Below are 18,349 nucleotides of genomic sequence, written 5' to 3' on the forward strand. Positions count from 1 at the left end.
CAACTCGTCAATCAATGGCAATGCTGTAGCAAATCATAGTTTTCTTAATTTTTTCTTAGATAAATTCAATAGGGACTTGCTAAAATTTAGATGTCTAAATTTTAGTTTCTTTTTAGATGACGGTTATTGGATATATTTTATACTAAATTATGGATTTCGTTCATTGCGATTTCTCTAGACGCAATTTGCAATTTCCGGTACCAAAAGTAAAAACGCATTAGACGAAACCACAAACCTGGTAAAAACTGATTTGTGTTGGCACAAAAACCATTACAATTTACAGTTATTTCTATAGATAGACAAAAACAAAAAAAATATATGTTATAACACAAAGACAAATAACAAACCATAGAAGTAACTTTTTTTTTGAAATCAAGTATTTGTATTAGTTAGTGGTATAAGAGTGTTGCCTGAAATCGGATCTATCTATCTAGAACAGGTGATCTATCCTCTCTGATCACTCAAGCAATTTGAGAGAACAAATTACACAAAATCAAAACAAATACAGAGTCCAAGTGATTGGCCCATGTGGTTACGTGAGCAATGCAAAGGACCAATTTACTCCAAAAACTGAAAACGGAATTTGAGTGAAAATAATGCTTAGATTGACACAAAAAAAACATGTTTCAAAAACAACATGATGCAATTTTTTTTTCTAATAGACTTCATGAAAATCCATGGTTTTCACTTAATTTGCTATCAAAATTTGCCAATCTCTCTTGTTTGACTTACCAAAATTATGACAAATATCTTTATCTAACTTTAACACCTTTCGTTTGACAATATATTTTTGACATGATAATTTTTACTCCTTCCATCCCAAATTATAAATCATTCTAAAAATCTTGAAAAGTCAAAGCCTCTTAAGTTTGACCAAATTTATATAATAACATACTAAAATTTATGATACCAATTAAGTATCATTAGATTCTTCATTAGTTATGTTTTCATAGTAATATCTATTTGACGTCATATTTTTTTTATTTTTTTCTATAATATTGGTCAAGTTTAAGATGTTTTGATTCTTTAAAATTGTTGGAATGATTTATAAATTAGGATGGAGGGAGAAGTAGCCAACAATCTTGATGGTACTTCGAAAATCGAACTATGGGCCCGTTGGCCTAGTAGGCCTAAGCTTGACGCTTAGCAGCACCTGCCATGGTCGGCTTTGGGCCTTTCGTGTTGGTCATCCAGCAATTTCGAGATGGTGTTTTTTTTTTTTTTTTGGACAATCTCCTTTCTCTTCTGCAGCTCCCTCTGCTTCGGGCTCTGCCACGCCCTGCGGCGTGAGCCGGTGAGGTGGTTCGGCCGAGGTGGCGGCGGGCTCAGCGCGTTCGGATTGGGACGGCGTCTCTTCGGCTACGGCCATTCCGAGGAGACGCGGCGGTGGCAGCGGCGGCGGCCGCCGGACTGTCATGGAGACGACACTGCAGTAGTTCGAGGTAATCGTGATTCCTAAAGCTTGTTACGAATTGCGACTAGCGCTTGCTCGGAACCTGTCTAGATGGTGGATTCGTTACTGAACCATGAATCACTTCATTTTGGCCCCAAAACAAATCTGAAACTGTACGTATTGTTTTTTTTTTTGGAGATGAACTGTGTGTATTGTTGTGTACTCCCTGCAGCACGATTTGAAGAGCAACTTGCCACAGATTCTAATAAAACTGTCACACGAAGAAATTAGGGACACACTCTACCACTGAGCTAATAGCATGTTAGTTGAAACCAAGAAAGTTTTGTTACTTTCCTGATGTTTCTGAACATTTTCTATAAAACCCACCAAATCCAAATTGGTGAAGATTATGATTCCGTCTGGCATAGTAGTTATTACCTTTGCAATTGCGATGTGGGGAGTTTCTCTTTCACGGTATTGGGATCTTTTGATCGATTTCCTTGATCCCTACCTATGGGTGTGCGCTCAAATGATACAAATAGGGATTCACAAACAAAAAGAGGAATTTCTAGTCACTTTTTCCTGTGGTTCAGAATATGATTAATCTGGCATCAGCTACATGAGGTCCATGTAGTTTACCATACAAACTGATAGGTCTGGCATTCCTAGCCCACCAAGGTTGTGTTCTGGGTGTCAGATCCGTGTGAGCCCGGCACACTTTTGTTTGGTGGTGGAGAAATAACGTTATTCTTTTTGTAAGCTGATTTCGTTCTTGTTCTTTAGTTATGTTGTATCTTGCCATCACTATTGTGTTAGATATTGAACAGGGTGTGGCCAATCCTTTGTAATGAAAATAAAGGAGAAAAATGATCCCTTATTTTCTAAAAATATTAATTGGCACAAAAGGATTCATCAAAAGGCAAGCAGACAGTCAGTCATAAAGCCATCTGGTACATACAACTTGTGAACACCTACAGTAAGGGGGACGTACAGACTTTAAGGCCTTGTTTAGTTCGCAAAAATTTTCAAGATTCCCCGTCACATCGAATCTTTGGTCGCATGCATGAAGCATTAAATATAGACGAAAATAAAAACTAATTGCACAGTTTACCTGTAATTTGTGAGATGAATCTTTTGAGCCTAGTTACTTTATGATTGGACAATGTTTGTCAAATAAAAACGAAATACTATAGTACCCAAAAACAAAAAAATTTGCGAACTAAACAAGGCCTAAACATGCAAGACTCATCATACTGTTATGAATATTTCTACGACATACAATATATGTGCCACGTACTTTGCAAATGCAACGGAATTACCAACTTACAGCAGAACACTGCACATATCATCTCCCACCTGAGAGGCCAGATATCGTGCAGAAGCTTGATGATATTTGTGGATATGACATCACAGATGAGTTTAGTCCACTGTTTTTCATCAAGGAAACCATGTTCGAGCTCAGTTGTGTCGGCCTTAGCTCAGGTATTGGCATATCGCCATCGAGGTATTGCATAACTTCTCGCATCCTGGGCCTCGAAATAGGAAGAGGGTGTGAGCACAAGAGTCCTAGCTTCAACACAAGATGGGCCTCATCAATGTTGTAGTCACCCTGAAGCCTAGAATCCAGTGTCTTTGTAAGCAAACCATTGTTCCAGTGCTCGAGCACCCAATCGACCAAGAAAAACTCATTTCCCTCTGCATTTTTCTTGACAGGTCTTTGCCCACATGAAACCTCAAGAAGGAACATGCCGAAGGCAAAAACATCTGTATGAGGAGATGCCTTCCCTGTGCGCAGTAGCTCAGGGGCCAGGTAACCCTTTGTGCCAACCATATGTGTTGTTTGTGGGTCAGTGCCATGATCATATGCCTTGCAAGGCCAAAGTCACCAAGGCGGCCATTCATCTCACCATCTAGGAGTACATTGCTTGCCTTGATGTCTCTATGGATCACTATTTTCTCCCACTTCTCATGGAGATACAGCAAGCCGGTAGCAATGCCTTTGATGACTCGAAACCTCTGAGCCCAATTCAAAAAAGTCTTGTGCTCTTCACAGTGTAGATATTTATCGAGGCTACCATTGGGCATGTAGTTGTAAACCAAAAACAGTTCACCTTTTCTCCTGCAATAGCCAAGTAGCTGCACAAGGTTGCGATGGCGGAGTCGACCAATGCTAACAACCTCAGTGACAAACTCCTTCATTCCCTGTCTTGACTCATGAGACATCCTCTTCACAGCAACCTCTACATTAGACAATGGAAGCACTCCTTTATATACTTTTCCAAACCCTCCTTCTCCAAGCAGGTGTTTATTCTTAAATCCCCCTGTAGCATGGAACAAATCCTTGTATGAAAACCGGTGTGGACCAAACTCAGCCTCCCAGTCCTCACGCACCTCAGCATACTTCAGCCGTCTTTGGATAACTAGAATGACAATAGTGCCTATGGAGAGGATCAATGTTGCAGTGGCTATCGGTAGGACGATTGCCAAGAGCTTGGACTGGGCCTTGGGACCATGAAAAGGCAACTTGGGAAGCTTGGAGACGTCAAGGGGCGGAGCTGGTTTATTCATGCCAAAGCTCCAGCCCATTACATACTGACGGGAGTTGACGGGAGAGGCTCCAGATGTGAATCCAATGTATGAAGTTGAGTTGGAGAGTGCAGTTGAGAGATCATAGGTTGTAGACATCAGTGGCCTTGATGGTTTGCCCACATTGATTGGAGCCAAGGTCACATTGATCTGCGTAGTACTATCGTCATAGTCGATCCACAGTTGTGTTCCCTTGTTTCCATTCAGGGTCAGGTCCCGGAAGGCACCACTGTCATCTTCATAGAACCCAGATGTGTTGGATTTGAAGGAGCGTACACTGTTGATGTTGATTCCGACATGGTTGTCATTGATATCTTGGACCTCGGCATTTTTGTAGGTATCAAGCTCGACCATGAAGATGTGGTTGCTTGTGTTTCCATTGTTGTTTTCATTGAGGAGGCCAAAGTACTTGCCTGCCCGTGCATCAGAGAAATTCTTGGTAGGGGCGATGAAGAAGGCCATGCCATCAGCACTCAAGTCTGGGTATGTGATGAAGATACTGAAAACAACATTGACCGAAAAGGATTGAACTTTACCATCAGGTGATTTGCGGAAGTGCAAAGGGCTGGGGTAGAATGCGTGACCGTTGATAATTGCAGTGCCATTGGTCAGATCAAGAAGGCCACCATTTGTGACGATGGCAGAACCATCGAGGTTTAAGCTGGATTGGGTGAAGCCAGAGAAAAGAAATTGATCATCGCAGGAGGCCAAGGTTGTGAGGAGGAGCAGGTACCAAAGGAAGGATGTATGCTTCATTGCCATTACAAGCATGCGTCTGGCTTGCAAGCTGCAAGTCAACAAGGATAGCAAGCGGTAGGTGTTTTGTGGGCAACCAATGCTATCTGGTTTCTGTTTGCACTCAGTGGCGCAGTTTATATTAGATTTAACTTGCCGCTTCATACCAAGTCTAGTTTCTGGATTTTCAACATCTGTTATTGTCTAAATTTTAATAGGTGATGTAGACACTTATATTGTTAGGTTTATTTGCTACCACATCTTAGAATTGATTTTAAGTAACAGCCTAACAAGTACTCCATGTGTTCTAAATGGTAAGACGTTTTGTACTTTTAGATGCATTGTATATCTAAATGTATAGCAAAAGCCATGTATCTAGAAAACACAAAACATCTTACAATTTGGAATGGAGGGAGTATTTAGGATTCCAGAATAAGTGAACATAAAATTTAGTAAGACAATGTCAGCTAAAGATAATCCCACTCAACCTTCATATCATCAGATCAATTTTTTGTCATGAATGGTCGGCCGTGCATTGTACAAGTAGCATCTTTCATGTTTGTACATAATTTTTTTCTCTATAAGGGAAGCTTTAATACTTGTACATAAACTATGAACCCAAACTAAAATCCAGAAAGAAAGCTTCTGTTGTTTGCACAAGAAGGCTAAATTTTGAGGCAAGCATTTTTAGCATACGTTTCCTCTTTCATCTAGAATTTGTGAACACTGGTTTGATCTTAACAAAAGAAACAAGTCTGTCCACTGAGACACTGGCTAGTAAAGATCACTGCTCCCTTGCAACAAGGGTAGAGGATTCCAATCAACCTTTCGTAGTCCTTTAACAAGTTGTGGACCAGAATGCTTACAAAATTGCATTTAAAGGTGGACAATAACTCAAAACGAAGCTTGTTAAATGTGTAATAAAGCTTTGATGTGTACCTATCTGACGGCCACTTGCTGTGGTTACCTAGGTTGGAGGGAATACTTGCTAAGTCATATCCCAGGCTTCTGTTCAAAGGTCTGAATCTGCGCGTTTGTACATAAAATTTTGTTTTGTAGACACATGGTCTAATCCTACTTGCAAATAATTTCTTATATATGCAATGTGATCTAAAATTTCTAAATACTAAGCTTAACCAAGAGCCAGAACATAGCTTCGTAAAACTATAGACTAAGGACGATATAAAGTTGCTAACAGGGATATGATCCCTATGAACATTTTAAGTATTTGTATTTTTCATGTAAAATTGAAGGAAATAGAAGTAAACTAATGCATTTAAAAATGGGAAATAACTGAAAAAAGGAAGCTTGATGTGATGTGTTATGCTTTGATGCAAACATATGTATGGTCATAAAAGTACAAAACAATTTGTCCACTCTTTATCAGTGTGTGAATTGTGGAGATTACCTTGTTTCAAAGGTACTTGGCATCTGGTTATTCAGACTTCAGTACTTCACTACTTCAGAATGCCTGGTCCAAATCCTACTTCCTGAAAATATCTTATATGAATTCAGCATGAACTTCTGAGTACCCTCATGGTTGTAGCTGTAGGAGTACAATTTGTCCAGGTTCCAGACACATTATTATTTGTCTGAGTGAGATGTAGAGATTGTCTAGGATCAAGGGAACTTTGCATTTAAGACTTCAGACTTCAAAATGCTAGTTACAGAATCCTACTTACCGAAAATATCTTATTTACATTCAGTGCAGACTTGGGAATATGCTTCTGGTCATACTACTACAATAGAGATTACCAATACTTAGCTAGGATTCAGGTAGATGGATGCAACATATACATTTTTTTAATATAATTGTGTTAAGCAAAAAAGGAATCTTTCCTATGAACGAACAGGTTGGTATCTAGCAGCTTAGTTGTCTTGTGGGGTTTTTCATCCATCTTCCTTATGATTCTCATGGATGCACATATGAATAGTTGTAAAAAAAAACAAGCATATATAACTGACTACTTATGAGTAGAAGTTATCTTACAGGGAAAGCTAGTGAATTTTGGTACCAGTGACTATTGTCAATTATTTGATTGGAGGTTCTAGTGCAAAACAAGGGTGCTGCAGGAAGTAACTGAACAAAAAACACAAGATATCTGGATGCAAACAGAAAAAAGAAGCACATAATGTTTTACAGGAAAATTAATAACAATATCCTTAAGTTATGTAGGCTTCCTATATATGCCCCATTACATTACAATACACACTTATTTCTTAGGGTATGTAATAAACATATTTGGATCCATTCATGACAAAATACATTTTCATCTTCCTCCAGAGACGACGTTTGACATTGTGCTGATGCATCCTGTTGACAATGGATACGAAATGATGTATGGATCGATCCCTTCACTTTGCATAGAGGCTAGCACCTCAAAGCTTAAATCTGGAGGCTGAATCTCCCCATCCAAGTATTGCATGACTTGCCGCATGGTAGGTCTTTCATTGGCAAATGGGTGTGAACATAGCAACCCTATTTTTAGCGCCAAGTATGCCTCACCAATATCATACTTCCCTTTGAGCCTAGCATCCACCGTATCACTGAAAATGATCCTTTCCGCACCTTGTCAAGCACCCAATCAACCAACATGAGCTGGCTATCTTGCATATTTTGGTGATTGACAGGCCTTTGTCCACATGTGACCTCAAGGACGAACATACCAAAGGCAAAAACATCTGTAAGGGGAGTGGCATTTCCGCTGCGTGCTAGCTCTGGAGCAAGGTAACCTATGGTGCCAACCACATGTGTAGTTTGTGGGTCGACACCATGATCATACAGCCTTGCAAGGCCGAAATCACCTAAACGTCCATTCATCTCATTATCAAGGAGCACATTGCTTGCCTTGATGTCTCTGTGAACAACTACCTTCTCCCACTCCTCATGGAGATATAATAGGCCAGATGCAATTCCCTTGATGATATGAAACCTTTGAGTCCAGCTCAACACAGAGTTGTCCTCTTTTGAATTATGCAGGTATTTATCCAAACTTCCATTGGGCATATACTCATATACCAAGAGGAGCTCACCTTCGCGCCGACAATAGCCAAGCAACTGGACAAGATTACGGTTCTGGAGACGTCCTATGCTGACAATCTCTGCTATGAACTCCTTAATCCCTTGCTTGGAGTCATGTGACACCCTCTTCACGGCTACATTCAACCTTGATATAGGAAGCACTCCTTTGTACACTCTCCCAAATCCTCCAACCCCAAGAAGGTTTTTGTTCTGATCAAATCCTCCTGTTGCGTGGAACAAATCCTTGTACGAGAATCGGTGTGGGCCGAACTCCAACTCCCAGTCTTCTCGTACCTCTGCATACCTGAAATGTCTCCGCAAGAGCAAGAAAGCAATGGTGCCCAAAGATAGGAGGAGTGCCGCAGTTGCTACAGGAAGAACTACCTCTAACACCCATGATCGTCGCCCCTTTTGATGAAGTCGTGGAAGCTTTGGAAGCATGGTTAGATCAATGGATGGAGCAGGGCTGTTCATTGCAAAGCTCCAGCTGAGAACATAGTGTTGCGTGTGGAGCTTGCCTGTTGATGATGAAAATCCGATGTATGCCACATCGGTGAGTACATCTGAGAGGTTTTGGATAGCGAACACTGTTGGTCTCCTAGGCTTGACCATGGCCAGAGGAGCCATGGTGACGTCGATCTGTGTCTTCTCTTGATCATACTCCACCCATACCTGCATCGCCTCTTTGCTACTTAGTGTCAAGTTTTCAAAGGTTCCATTTTGATCATGGAAGAAACCAGCCGGGTTGGACTGCACAGAGGTCATGCTGTTTATGTCGATGCCGATGTGGTTGCTGTTGATGTCCTTGAACTCGGTCTTCTGATAGGTGTCGAGCTCAACAGCAAAGATATGGTTGCTCTTGTTGCCATCGTTGGAGCCACTGAGGAGGCCCAGGTATTGTACTGGAAGTGCGGAGAGAGTTTTGCTCGGTGCGATCAACATAGTGAGGCCCTGGCTGCTCAAGTCGTCGTAGATGGAGATGATGCCGAACACGAAGAAGGCAGAGAATGACTGCACCGTGCTGTTGTGTGAGTCACGAAGGCGCAATGGAGTCGGGTAGAAGGCATGGCCCATGCTCATGGCCGTGCCATTGGTCAGCTCGAGCAACCCACTCGGTGTGATCGAGGCTGTGCTGTCTAGGGTGAGGCTAGCATTGGTGAAGCCAGAGTAGACGAACTGGTGGTGGTCGTTATTTTCGGCGCTGAGGGGCGCAATGGTAAGGCCAATGCCAACTAAGAGGAGCTTTAGGATCATCAAGGAAGCAGGCTTCATGTGGAACATGACCATGGTGGACAATGGCAAGAGTAGGTGCCGGCAAATGTTTATGTGCAGTAGCAACTCGGATGGAGTTCGTACTTATCACTCAATTGGGGAGGCAGAGGCCACACTACCTTGCAATACTAATGCAAAAATTTCTAGCTTCTGGGAAGGAACGTGATAGCCTTTTGGCAAGTGTTTTTTAGCAGCCTGGGAAATTTAGTTTGGATTTTTAACATGCTTTTAAAGATGCACTTTTCAGTGGAACGTAGGTAGCAGGGAACTGGACTTGTCCTGAGCTGAGAAGGGTATGGCTCTAAATTAATACTAGATGTGATGTCATTTATGTTTTGTAAATTAAGAAGCGTCTTATCTTCGCATTAATTTTGCCTAGCATATGTGATGTTATTATTTATGTTTGGTAACCAATGGGTCAAGCTTGATTGACCAAGAGATCACTGTTCCATTGCAACAAGGGCGCGGATGGCCGGTCCGAGTCAACCTTTTCTATTTAATTTGTCATTGTCATGTTAAATGGACCAGAATAAAAGTAAACAACCTTTTCTATTTGGGAAGTACATTGGTGTTATCTAATTGGTTGTTTCATGCATTGCCAATCTTAAATTACACACAATTTCGGCGATACATCGTCTTTTAAATTCTCATAGTAATCTATGGTTTGAAAATTATACATCCACCAAATAAATATTGTGATCATTTACAAATCTCAACTTGGTAGCTTATTTACATCCTAGAGTTGTGTACACATTGTCTCATTATTAGGAATAAAAAAATGCTATCTCCCCTTCCCTGCCTCTATCTTTCTTCTCTCCACTCACGCTTGTACATCGACCAAATAAAAGCATGCCAGCCTGCGGCTTAATAGTGGGGAGTTGGCATAGCAAATCCGGTGAGGATGCGTGTGTGTGGTTGGACCTGGGGTCTATGTATGACTCTATTTATTTTTTCTTCTATTAATACAATGATACACAGCTCTCCTGTGTGTTCGAGAAAAAAAAAGTTAATTGCGTCCCATAGCAAAAATAGTGAAGTCATCTCCTCCATCAAAAATTGCGTGGATGAGCTCGTTATACTAGAGGCCACTGGGCACTTGAGTGCAACGGAAGTAGAAGAATCCTTCTGATGAGTATAGAGAAGCCCTTTGACAAGAGCATCATCCTCTGGCACGTGGCTACAGAATTTTTTTTCTTCTATTGTAAGGGCACATCTCCTGATTCTGAATGTCCCAGGATGTGTAGAGAAATTTCAAACTACATGATGCATCTGTTATTTGTTAATCCTGAGATGTAGGCAACCGATCTATCAATGCTGGATGAAAAGGAACTCATTCATATGCTAATTGAGAAGGTAGGCAATAAAAGGTTTTATTCAAGACTCAAGGGCCATTGCTCAAGCGCTGATGCGATTAGATGATGAGAATATGTGGGAAGTAATGGTAGGCGTTTGGATTGAGATGCTGTGTTTCTCTGCTGGTAAGCGCAGGGGTTACCTGCACGCCAAAAGCCTTGGCTCTGGTGGGGAGTACCTCACCTTTGTCTCGCTTCTGATGTCACATGCAGGACTGGAGACATATGCAGAGAGGCAGCAGAGAGTGCATCATTGTCTCAAGAAAGAGAAGAGAGTGAAAATTGCAAAGAGAAGAATTCGCAAAAAGGAGGCAAGTAACAAGCTACTACATCGGCTTCACAGGGTGAATGCGTTGCCCCAGTTCCAGCGATGAGTATTATTGTTGTTTCACCCTAAGAGCAAACAGTACACCCTTGTGATATACTAAAAGCAAGGTGATGTATATTCAGTTTCAGTGTTCCTCGGCTCCCCCACGCGCTGACTGCTGCGTGCGGGTAAGTGTAACATTCCATATTCGGTCATTTTGTTTCATGTCTCAACAGCTGAGTTTACAGCCAAAAGTTTCAGACTTATCTTCATTTTAGTTGGCTAACAGTAACTCTACTCTAAGTATGTTCCTTCAAATATGTAACAAGATGACGTGTTTTAGGTGTTCTTTTGAATGTCTGGCTGACTGACCAACTGATTAGTTGTAATATAATGGATGATCCAACCGAAAGTTGTAGATCCCTTTGACATCCATGAATACATGGATTTGTCTCGATAAAACAATTCCTTCCAAATAGGGTTGGAGTCAAAATTGAAATGATCTCCTTATCATTCCCTTTGGATACCTATGGATTAGAGGGGACTATCTTCTTTGCAAAGAAGCCAACTGTAGTACAGACCGTGACCAGTCTGTTTTCTGCACTGGGGCGTTAGGTTGTTAATAAATATGTACTACCCTCGCCCAAAAAAAATCTTAATATTCTAGTCCTGATTAAGTTAAAACTATCTTCAGTTGGACTAACTTTCTATTAAAATGTACTGATGTTTATATTACTAAGTATAATTAAATTCATCGTGGAACATATTATAGTATTTCTATTTGGTGTCATGAAAGCATTGTTGACCCTCTTATTTTGCCCATCCGTTTGTGGCTGATATCTCATATTGTAAACCAATTTCTTCCCCATCAAAGCAAAAAATTTCTTCCAGAACAGAGTAAGGAAGTTACGATGACAGTATGTAACAATCATCTTGGGGAGGCCATGGAATTTGACCACTGAATCACATACTCATTTGACAACATAAGGAGCTGTGAAAAAGGACACTTCAAAGAAAATGGGCGTACTTAGAGAAGTGCTCGAGAATTTTCAAAATTGTATTGGCGCCAAGCCACCAATGACAAACCTTCAATGAAGTCTATAGTCAGCTCCTACCAAGCTTCTTTAGGAACAGGAATCGGTTGAAGTAAACCAGCAGGATGGTTATGCTTGTGGTTAGACTATTGACAAATCAGGCACTACTTGACAAAATTGTGGACATCTTGTTTGAGCCATTTCCAAGAATACAACCTTTTGAGCCTTAAATATGTCAGTTGAACCCTGGAACCCACTAATGGCATGGAAAGCATGGATGGGTTTTGTTCGAAAGGCTAAGTTGTTGCCAGTCCAGATTTGGGTGCCATGCTTGCTAAGACCCTGCTGCATGAGAGTAGTTTTGTGCATTGCGACTATGAAGATCTATCTGCTGCAATAAGTTTTGAGCTTCCTGATCAGTAGCATATGAACTCAAAACTTCTTAGAGCTAGAGAGGTTTGACTTCAGATATCAAATGTGTAGCAAAAAAGTGTCCCACCCAGAAGAGGGCATCACTCACCACATTTTTTTTTGCCGTACTTGTAAGTGATGCTGAATTGGAGACCCATTAGTTTGGCCATGGCTTTCTTCTACATGTTAGAGCACATGTTCAATATTCCGAAAAGGACAAAGATTTGTGATCGGTTCTAATTGTGAAAGATTGCTTCTAAAGGTATGGACGTCATCTGTCAATGGCCATAATCGAAGCCATTAATTCTTTCTCATAGATGGAGAGATGTTGATGCTTTAGGCCTCTTTAAGGACAAGGCTCCAGTCCAAAATTTTTACGAAGTTTCGCTAACTCCATACAATGTGGTTATATAATAGCAAATCAAAAAAGAGAAGGCTATCCGTGTGGGAGGTGAAGAACCCCATTAGTTTGGCCATGGCTTATTTCTACATGTCAGAGCACATGTGTTAATATTCCAAAAAGCACAAATATTTGTGACCAGTTCTAATTGTGAAAGATTGCTTCTGAAGGTATGGACGTCATTTGTCAATGGCCATAATCGAAGCCAGTAATTCTTTCTCGTAGATGGAGAGATGTTGATGCTTTAGGCCTCTTTAAGGAAAAAGGCTCCAGTCCAAAATTATTACAAAGTTTCGCTAACACCACACAATGTGGCTATATAATAGCCAATCGAAAAAAATAAAAGGCTATCCATGTGGGGAGGTGAAGAACCCCATCGAACTTGATTCTAATAGCTGGCACGAGTACACTAGATGATTGTTGACATCATTGGTGCACTGTAATAGAGCCTAATAACATTTGTTTAATAACATCATTGGTGCACTGTAATTGAACTCAAAACATTATATCCTTTCATGCTACAACACTTAGGGAGAAGTTGAATAACATTTGTTGTTCCCATTGCAATGCACGGACACACAAATCTTTGAGCTAATAAGACAACAGGTGTGAGAAGTGTCGGGACTGTTTTTTGTTTGTCGTTTCAATCAGAACCTGTAACTAGCTAGGCTGGACATGGTGACTACTTGATGTACCTTCAAGAATTCCCGGCCGTCACCCTATATGATCCCTTCCAGAAACGAAGCATATATGTTTAATTAAGTGAAGGTGATGATGATCCATTCCAAGCAGGGGACCCTGTCCCAATAAAGGTTAGCTTTGCATTGATACTTGGCTTGAGCCATTTGGTGGCCACACCAAGTAATACCATTCTGCTTTAGCAAGCTGTGTCCATGTACGTGGGGTTCACATGTACTACTATATAACTATAGATTTGTCATTGGATGGTGCCCATAAACCAGTGCACCACTACAGGAGACAGCTGCTTTGCCGAGTGCCTGCGGCACTCGGCAAAGGCACTATTGCTCTCGGCAAAGGCTTTGCCGAGTGCCGCACTCGGCAAAGGCCTCTCGGCAAATTTTAGGTCGGCAAAGGGTTCTTTGCCGAGTGTCTTTTATCGGGCACTCGGCAAAGGCTTTGCCGAGTGTCTTCCAGGAGGCATTCGGCAAAGAAAAGTTACCGTTATGACAGATTATAAACTAACGGTTGCTTTGCCGTGTGTCTCCAAAAAAGGCACTCGGCAAAGAATTTTTTTAAAAAAAATCCCGAATTTCTTTGCCGAGTGCCCAGCCAGGAGGCACTCGGCAAAGAAATTCGGGATTTTTTTAAAAAATTCTTTGCCGAGTGTCTCCAGACAGGACACTCGGCAAAGAAATTAATTTTTTTATTTAAAAAATTCTTTGCCGAGTGCCCTGCCATGAGGCACTCGGCAAAGAAATTCGGGATTTTTTTAAAAAAATTCTTTGCCGAGTGTCTCCAGGCAGGACACTCGGCAAAGAAATTAATTTTTTTATTTAAAAAATTCTTTGCCGAGTGTTCTGCTGGGGGACACTCGGCAAAGCTGGGAATCACTCTTTGCCGAGTGTCTAGCCTGGATGCACTCGGCAAAGAAAATATTTTTTTTTAAAAAAAAGTCTTTGCCCGTACGGGTAGTGGAGAGAGCGACGACGGCTGCTGGAACGCGATGGTCAGCTAGGCGTGGTGCCCGTACGAGGCATAGCCGCCCATCCCAGCTTCGGCCAGCTGGGAGATCACGCTGCCGTACATGTCGGCGCGCCAGATGGTGCCGCTGTGATCACTATTTTATGCTCCCATAGGGCAACATATAGAATATCTAATCTTCAGTTCTACGAGACGAAGATTTCAAGAAATTTGACTAAACAAGTACAGAGCGAGATGACTAGATCTTGGGGACATATATAACACTATGAGTAGTCATTAACTAGCTTAAGGATCTCCATTAATCGAGCAATTTGGTTTTGATGAGTCACATTACTCACTTAATAGGTGCTAGAGGCTTCACTGAGTTCTCCAAACAAACAAATAAACAAGAAAAGAAGGCAGCTAGCTTACTGAATTTGCCCAAGTAGAGATCCTTGTTTCCTGCAACTCTCCCTATCCTTGCTTGCCATCTCCCATGCTGATGATGTCTGCTCGATAAACAACATTTATTTCAATAATAAAAAAAGGAAAATAAAAACATGTTCCATAAATCTCTTGTAATTATGCTTTTCACATAGCAGGCATCTAATGATAATGTGAAATAAAAACATGGACAATTTTGATTGTATGAACGCAAATCATATATTGCCTACTACTTGTGTGAAGTTTAGTTACCTAGTTACTCGACGATATTTTGACGCACCACGAGAAAATCCACTGCTATTTCTGAATGTATAGGATCATATTACTGTTAGCCAAATCATCTATGAAAGTGAAACATTGAGAATGATGATAAAAGCATCAAAATACTACCTTCTTAGGTATGCAATATACTCCTGTCTAGTCATATGTTTCATTTCCTCTAGCTCTTTTTCATAGCTGCTTATCTGCAACAATAAAATTTTGGCAAAAAAAATGCATTCAAGAACTAAGAGTAATATAATACTTAACCATTCCACAACTAGCCATGAATTGTACATGCATATATACTGAGTTCTCAATTAATCGCCCATGTGATCAGTGGCATATGATGCTGTCATCACAGCACGCATGAAAAATACATCAGTACATATTGCACCCACTTCTTAGTAAACAAAAATGGTATACTTTAATTTAGAATTAGTCACCTTACTTCTAAGTATCATATGAACTACTACAGAAAATTAAAAAGAAAAATAGCATGGCCACTGTTTCCAAAGGTTGCATTAGCATATATCTCTGATGATAGTTTTATGTTCTCGATGGACTGATCGCTCAACAAGGCCATTGTATTTTGCCAGAGTAGTACTAGAAATTTAGAAAAAGGTCATGCTAATGCTATGTTCTCAGATGATAGTTACCTCTAAATAAATAACTCTAGAGTACTAGACCAATTTGAAACGAACGAATCCAGAACAATAACAAAATGTATCGAAGACACAAACGAATCCAGAACAACAACGTATCGATGGACTTCCTCGGGACGGCTTCTACCGCGCTGCCGGGCGAATCCATGGCGCCGCTCGGTCGCTTGTTCTCCGACTACGTGCTCTCCGAGGCCGCTCCGCTGGCGCCGCCGCCGGCCACAACCATCGACAGGTGCGAGCCCGTGCTCATCGAGAGCGCCAGGCTCTGGGAGCTCCCAGCAGCCGCCACCGTGCCGTTCCTTCCCATCGAATCCGAGCAGCCAAAGCTACTGGCGCTGGCGTCGCTGCTCATCTCCTCAGTCTGCCGGCCGGGAGGGGCGGGGCTGGGGTGGGACGGCGCGGGGCTGCGGGACGGCGCGGCCGTGGCCCAACGGTGCGGCTGGCAGCAGGGAGGGGCGGGGCTGGGGCGAGGAGAGCCGTAGTTATGGCACTCGGGGCACAGATAGTCTTTGCCGAGAGCCAAATTCGGCACTCGGCAAAGATTTTTTTTTATTATTTTTTTTTGTCTCCAAACTTTTTGTACTTACTTTACACTTTATTTTGATGTGTATGTTAAAATTTTTCACGATTCTAAATAAATTTCCTATATATATTTAATTTATTTCGCTTAAATGTATTTTTCCTAAAAATACAATATTGAACTACAGATGCATCGAATTATAGGATTCGATAATTGGAAAAATTATATTCAGGATACTCGTTATAGTTTGAGGCCATTTCTAGAAGCACGTCCATAATTTCGAAAATCTTATACACAAAATATGGCGAGAAAATTATGAGAGAAATGCATTTTAATTATACAAATTAAAAATGAAGTCCAAAAATCATAAAACCTAGCGACACGACTTGACATCACATGAGAATGTTACGATAAATTTTTGAGATCATTTCGCGAAAGTTGTCACATACGATTGTTATAAACCTATACCTCTTAGTTCATTTCACATATGATCACATGCGAGAGGTGTAGGTTTATAACTAACGTACGTGACAACTTTTGGGAAACGTTCTCTAATTTTTATCATAGCATCTACATGTGATGTAAAGACATGTTGCCAGGTTTTAAGATTTTCGGACTTTATTTGTAATTTATATAATTAAAATGCATTTCTGCCGCAATTTTATCGTCATATTTCTTGTATAAGACGTTCGAAATTTCGAGCGTGCTCCTGGAAATGGTCTCAAACTATAATAAGTATTGTGAATATCATTTTTCCAATCAACTAATTCTATGATTCGATGCACTTGTAGTTCAATATTGCATTTTCGGAAGAAATACGTTTAAGCGATATAAATTAAATATATATAGGAAATTTATTGAGAATTGTGCTAAATTTTAAATTAGGCTTCAAAATCAAGTTTAAAGTTAGTAGAAAAAATTTGGAGACAAAAAACCAAAAAAAAAATTTCTTTGCCGAGTGTCAAACTTCTGGCACTCGGCAAAGACCATCTATGCCGAGTGTCAAACTTCTGGCACTCGGCAAAGACTAACTGTGTGTACCACCGTCACCGTTTGCCGAGTGTCTTGCTTTGCCGAGTGTCCGACACTCGGCAAAGACCATATTTGCCGAGGGCCGGGCTTTGCCGAGTGTTTGGCACTCGGCAAAGAGGCTCTTTGCCGAGAGCCTTGCTTTGCCGAGCGCGGCACTCGGCAAAGAGGCTCTTTGCCGAGTGTCCGACTTTTGGCACTCGGCAAAGCATTTAACACTCGGCAAAGCTCGGCTTTCCTGTAGTGCACAGCACAGACAAATCTGCCTGTAACGAGGCCAGAGCGTGCATTGGCATGCAATGGGCCTGTCAAGTGCTGTGCAATGGTGGGAGGAGTGGCAGCTGCGCATCCTTGCCTTGGGCAGCCTCGGTGTTCAGTTCTACCTCGCGTTATTTGCCAGTTGTCGTAAGAAGCAGATCTGGCCCTTGCACAGATTGCTCATCTGGCTAGCGTACCTAGGCGGAGACGCTCTAGCCATCTATGCCCTCGCCACGCTCTTCAATCGCCAGAGAAAGTCACAGCACGAGCCTGTAAATTGCAGCAGTAGGGATGTAAAAAATGAGAGCCGTGACCTAGAGGTGTTATGGGCCCCTGTCTTGCTGATGCACCTCGGTGGACAGTTCAGCATATATGCCTACAACATCGAAGACAACGAACTATGGAGGCGTCACATTCTAACTGCATTGTCTCAGGTCAGAAAACAGTACACAATTAAAGATGATACTCATGTCATACATACTAGTCCATTGACCCGCGCGTGCTCTCGCTTGGTTAGATTTTACTCCCTATGGTCCATTTCATCTGGCACAAGTTAGAATGACACGGCCCCTCCTAGATTACACTTAATTTGACCATTCACTTACTTTATGTTACTGATTATAGTGAGAATTTATATATTTTTCTAGCGTGTCTTGTGGAGAAGCCTCCAATTAGTAATATTAGGATAATGTTTGTTGCAAATTTATTGCTCGTAGGGATTCTACAAAAGCTCCTCCAGCTCTAATATCATTTGGGTGAAACTCCTCAGGTCACTGTGGTCGTCTACGTGTTTTGCAAGTCATGGTCATCCCCTGCTGACAAGAGGTTGCTAGCTGCAGCAATTCTGCTTTTCATCATTGGTATTTTCAAATGCTTCAATAAGCCATCGGCTCTCAAGAGGGCTAGCTTTAATAGTGTAGTCACTACTTTCCGTCCTGCCCCAAGGACAAAAACTGCAAAAAGAGAAGTTGAGCTTGAAGAGTACATACAAGAAGCACGGAGATTTGTGCAAGGGATCAACA

General features: G+C 41.4%; 1 protein-coding gene and 2 pseudogenes across 2 annotated transcripts; 1 reads left to right on the forward strand and 2 right to left on the reverse strand.

Annotated features, from left to right (window-relative positions):
* LOC110437102 lies at nucleotides 1,172-11,108 on the forward strand. Of its 2 annotated transcripts, XR_002455210.1 has the most exons (3): nucleotides 1,205-1,442; nucleotides 10,305-10,486; nucleotides 10,574-11,108. XR_002455210.1 is itself a non-coding variant. In XM_021465348.1 (2 exons), the coding sequence occupies exons 1-2, from the start codon at nucleotides 1,205-1,207 to the stop codon at nucleotides 10,732-10,734; spliced, it is 399 nt and encodes a 132-aa protein (XP_021321023.1). In that variant the 5' UTR covers nucleotides 1,172-1,204; the 3' UTR covers nucleotides 10,735-11,108. The 2 variants fall into 2 exon arrangements, 1 of the variants encoding a protein (XP_021321023.1); XM_021465348.1 differs by lacking the exon at nucleotides 10,305-10,486 and having other exon boundaries at nucleotides 1,172-1,442.
* Nucleotides 2,739-4,735, reverse strand: LOC8067823 (annotated as a pseudogene).
* Nucleotides 6,985-9,023, reverse strand: LOC110437101 (annotated as a pseudogene).

Source organism: Sorghum bicolor, chromosome 7 (assembly GCF_000003195.3).
Source record: "Sorghum bicolor cultivar BTx623 chromosome 7, Sorghum_bicolor_NCBIv3, whole genome shotgun sequence".
Classification (NCBI taxonomy): domain Eukaryota; kingdom Viridiplantae; phylum Streptophyta; class Magnoliopsida; order Poales; family Poaceae; genus Sorghum; species Sorghum bicolor.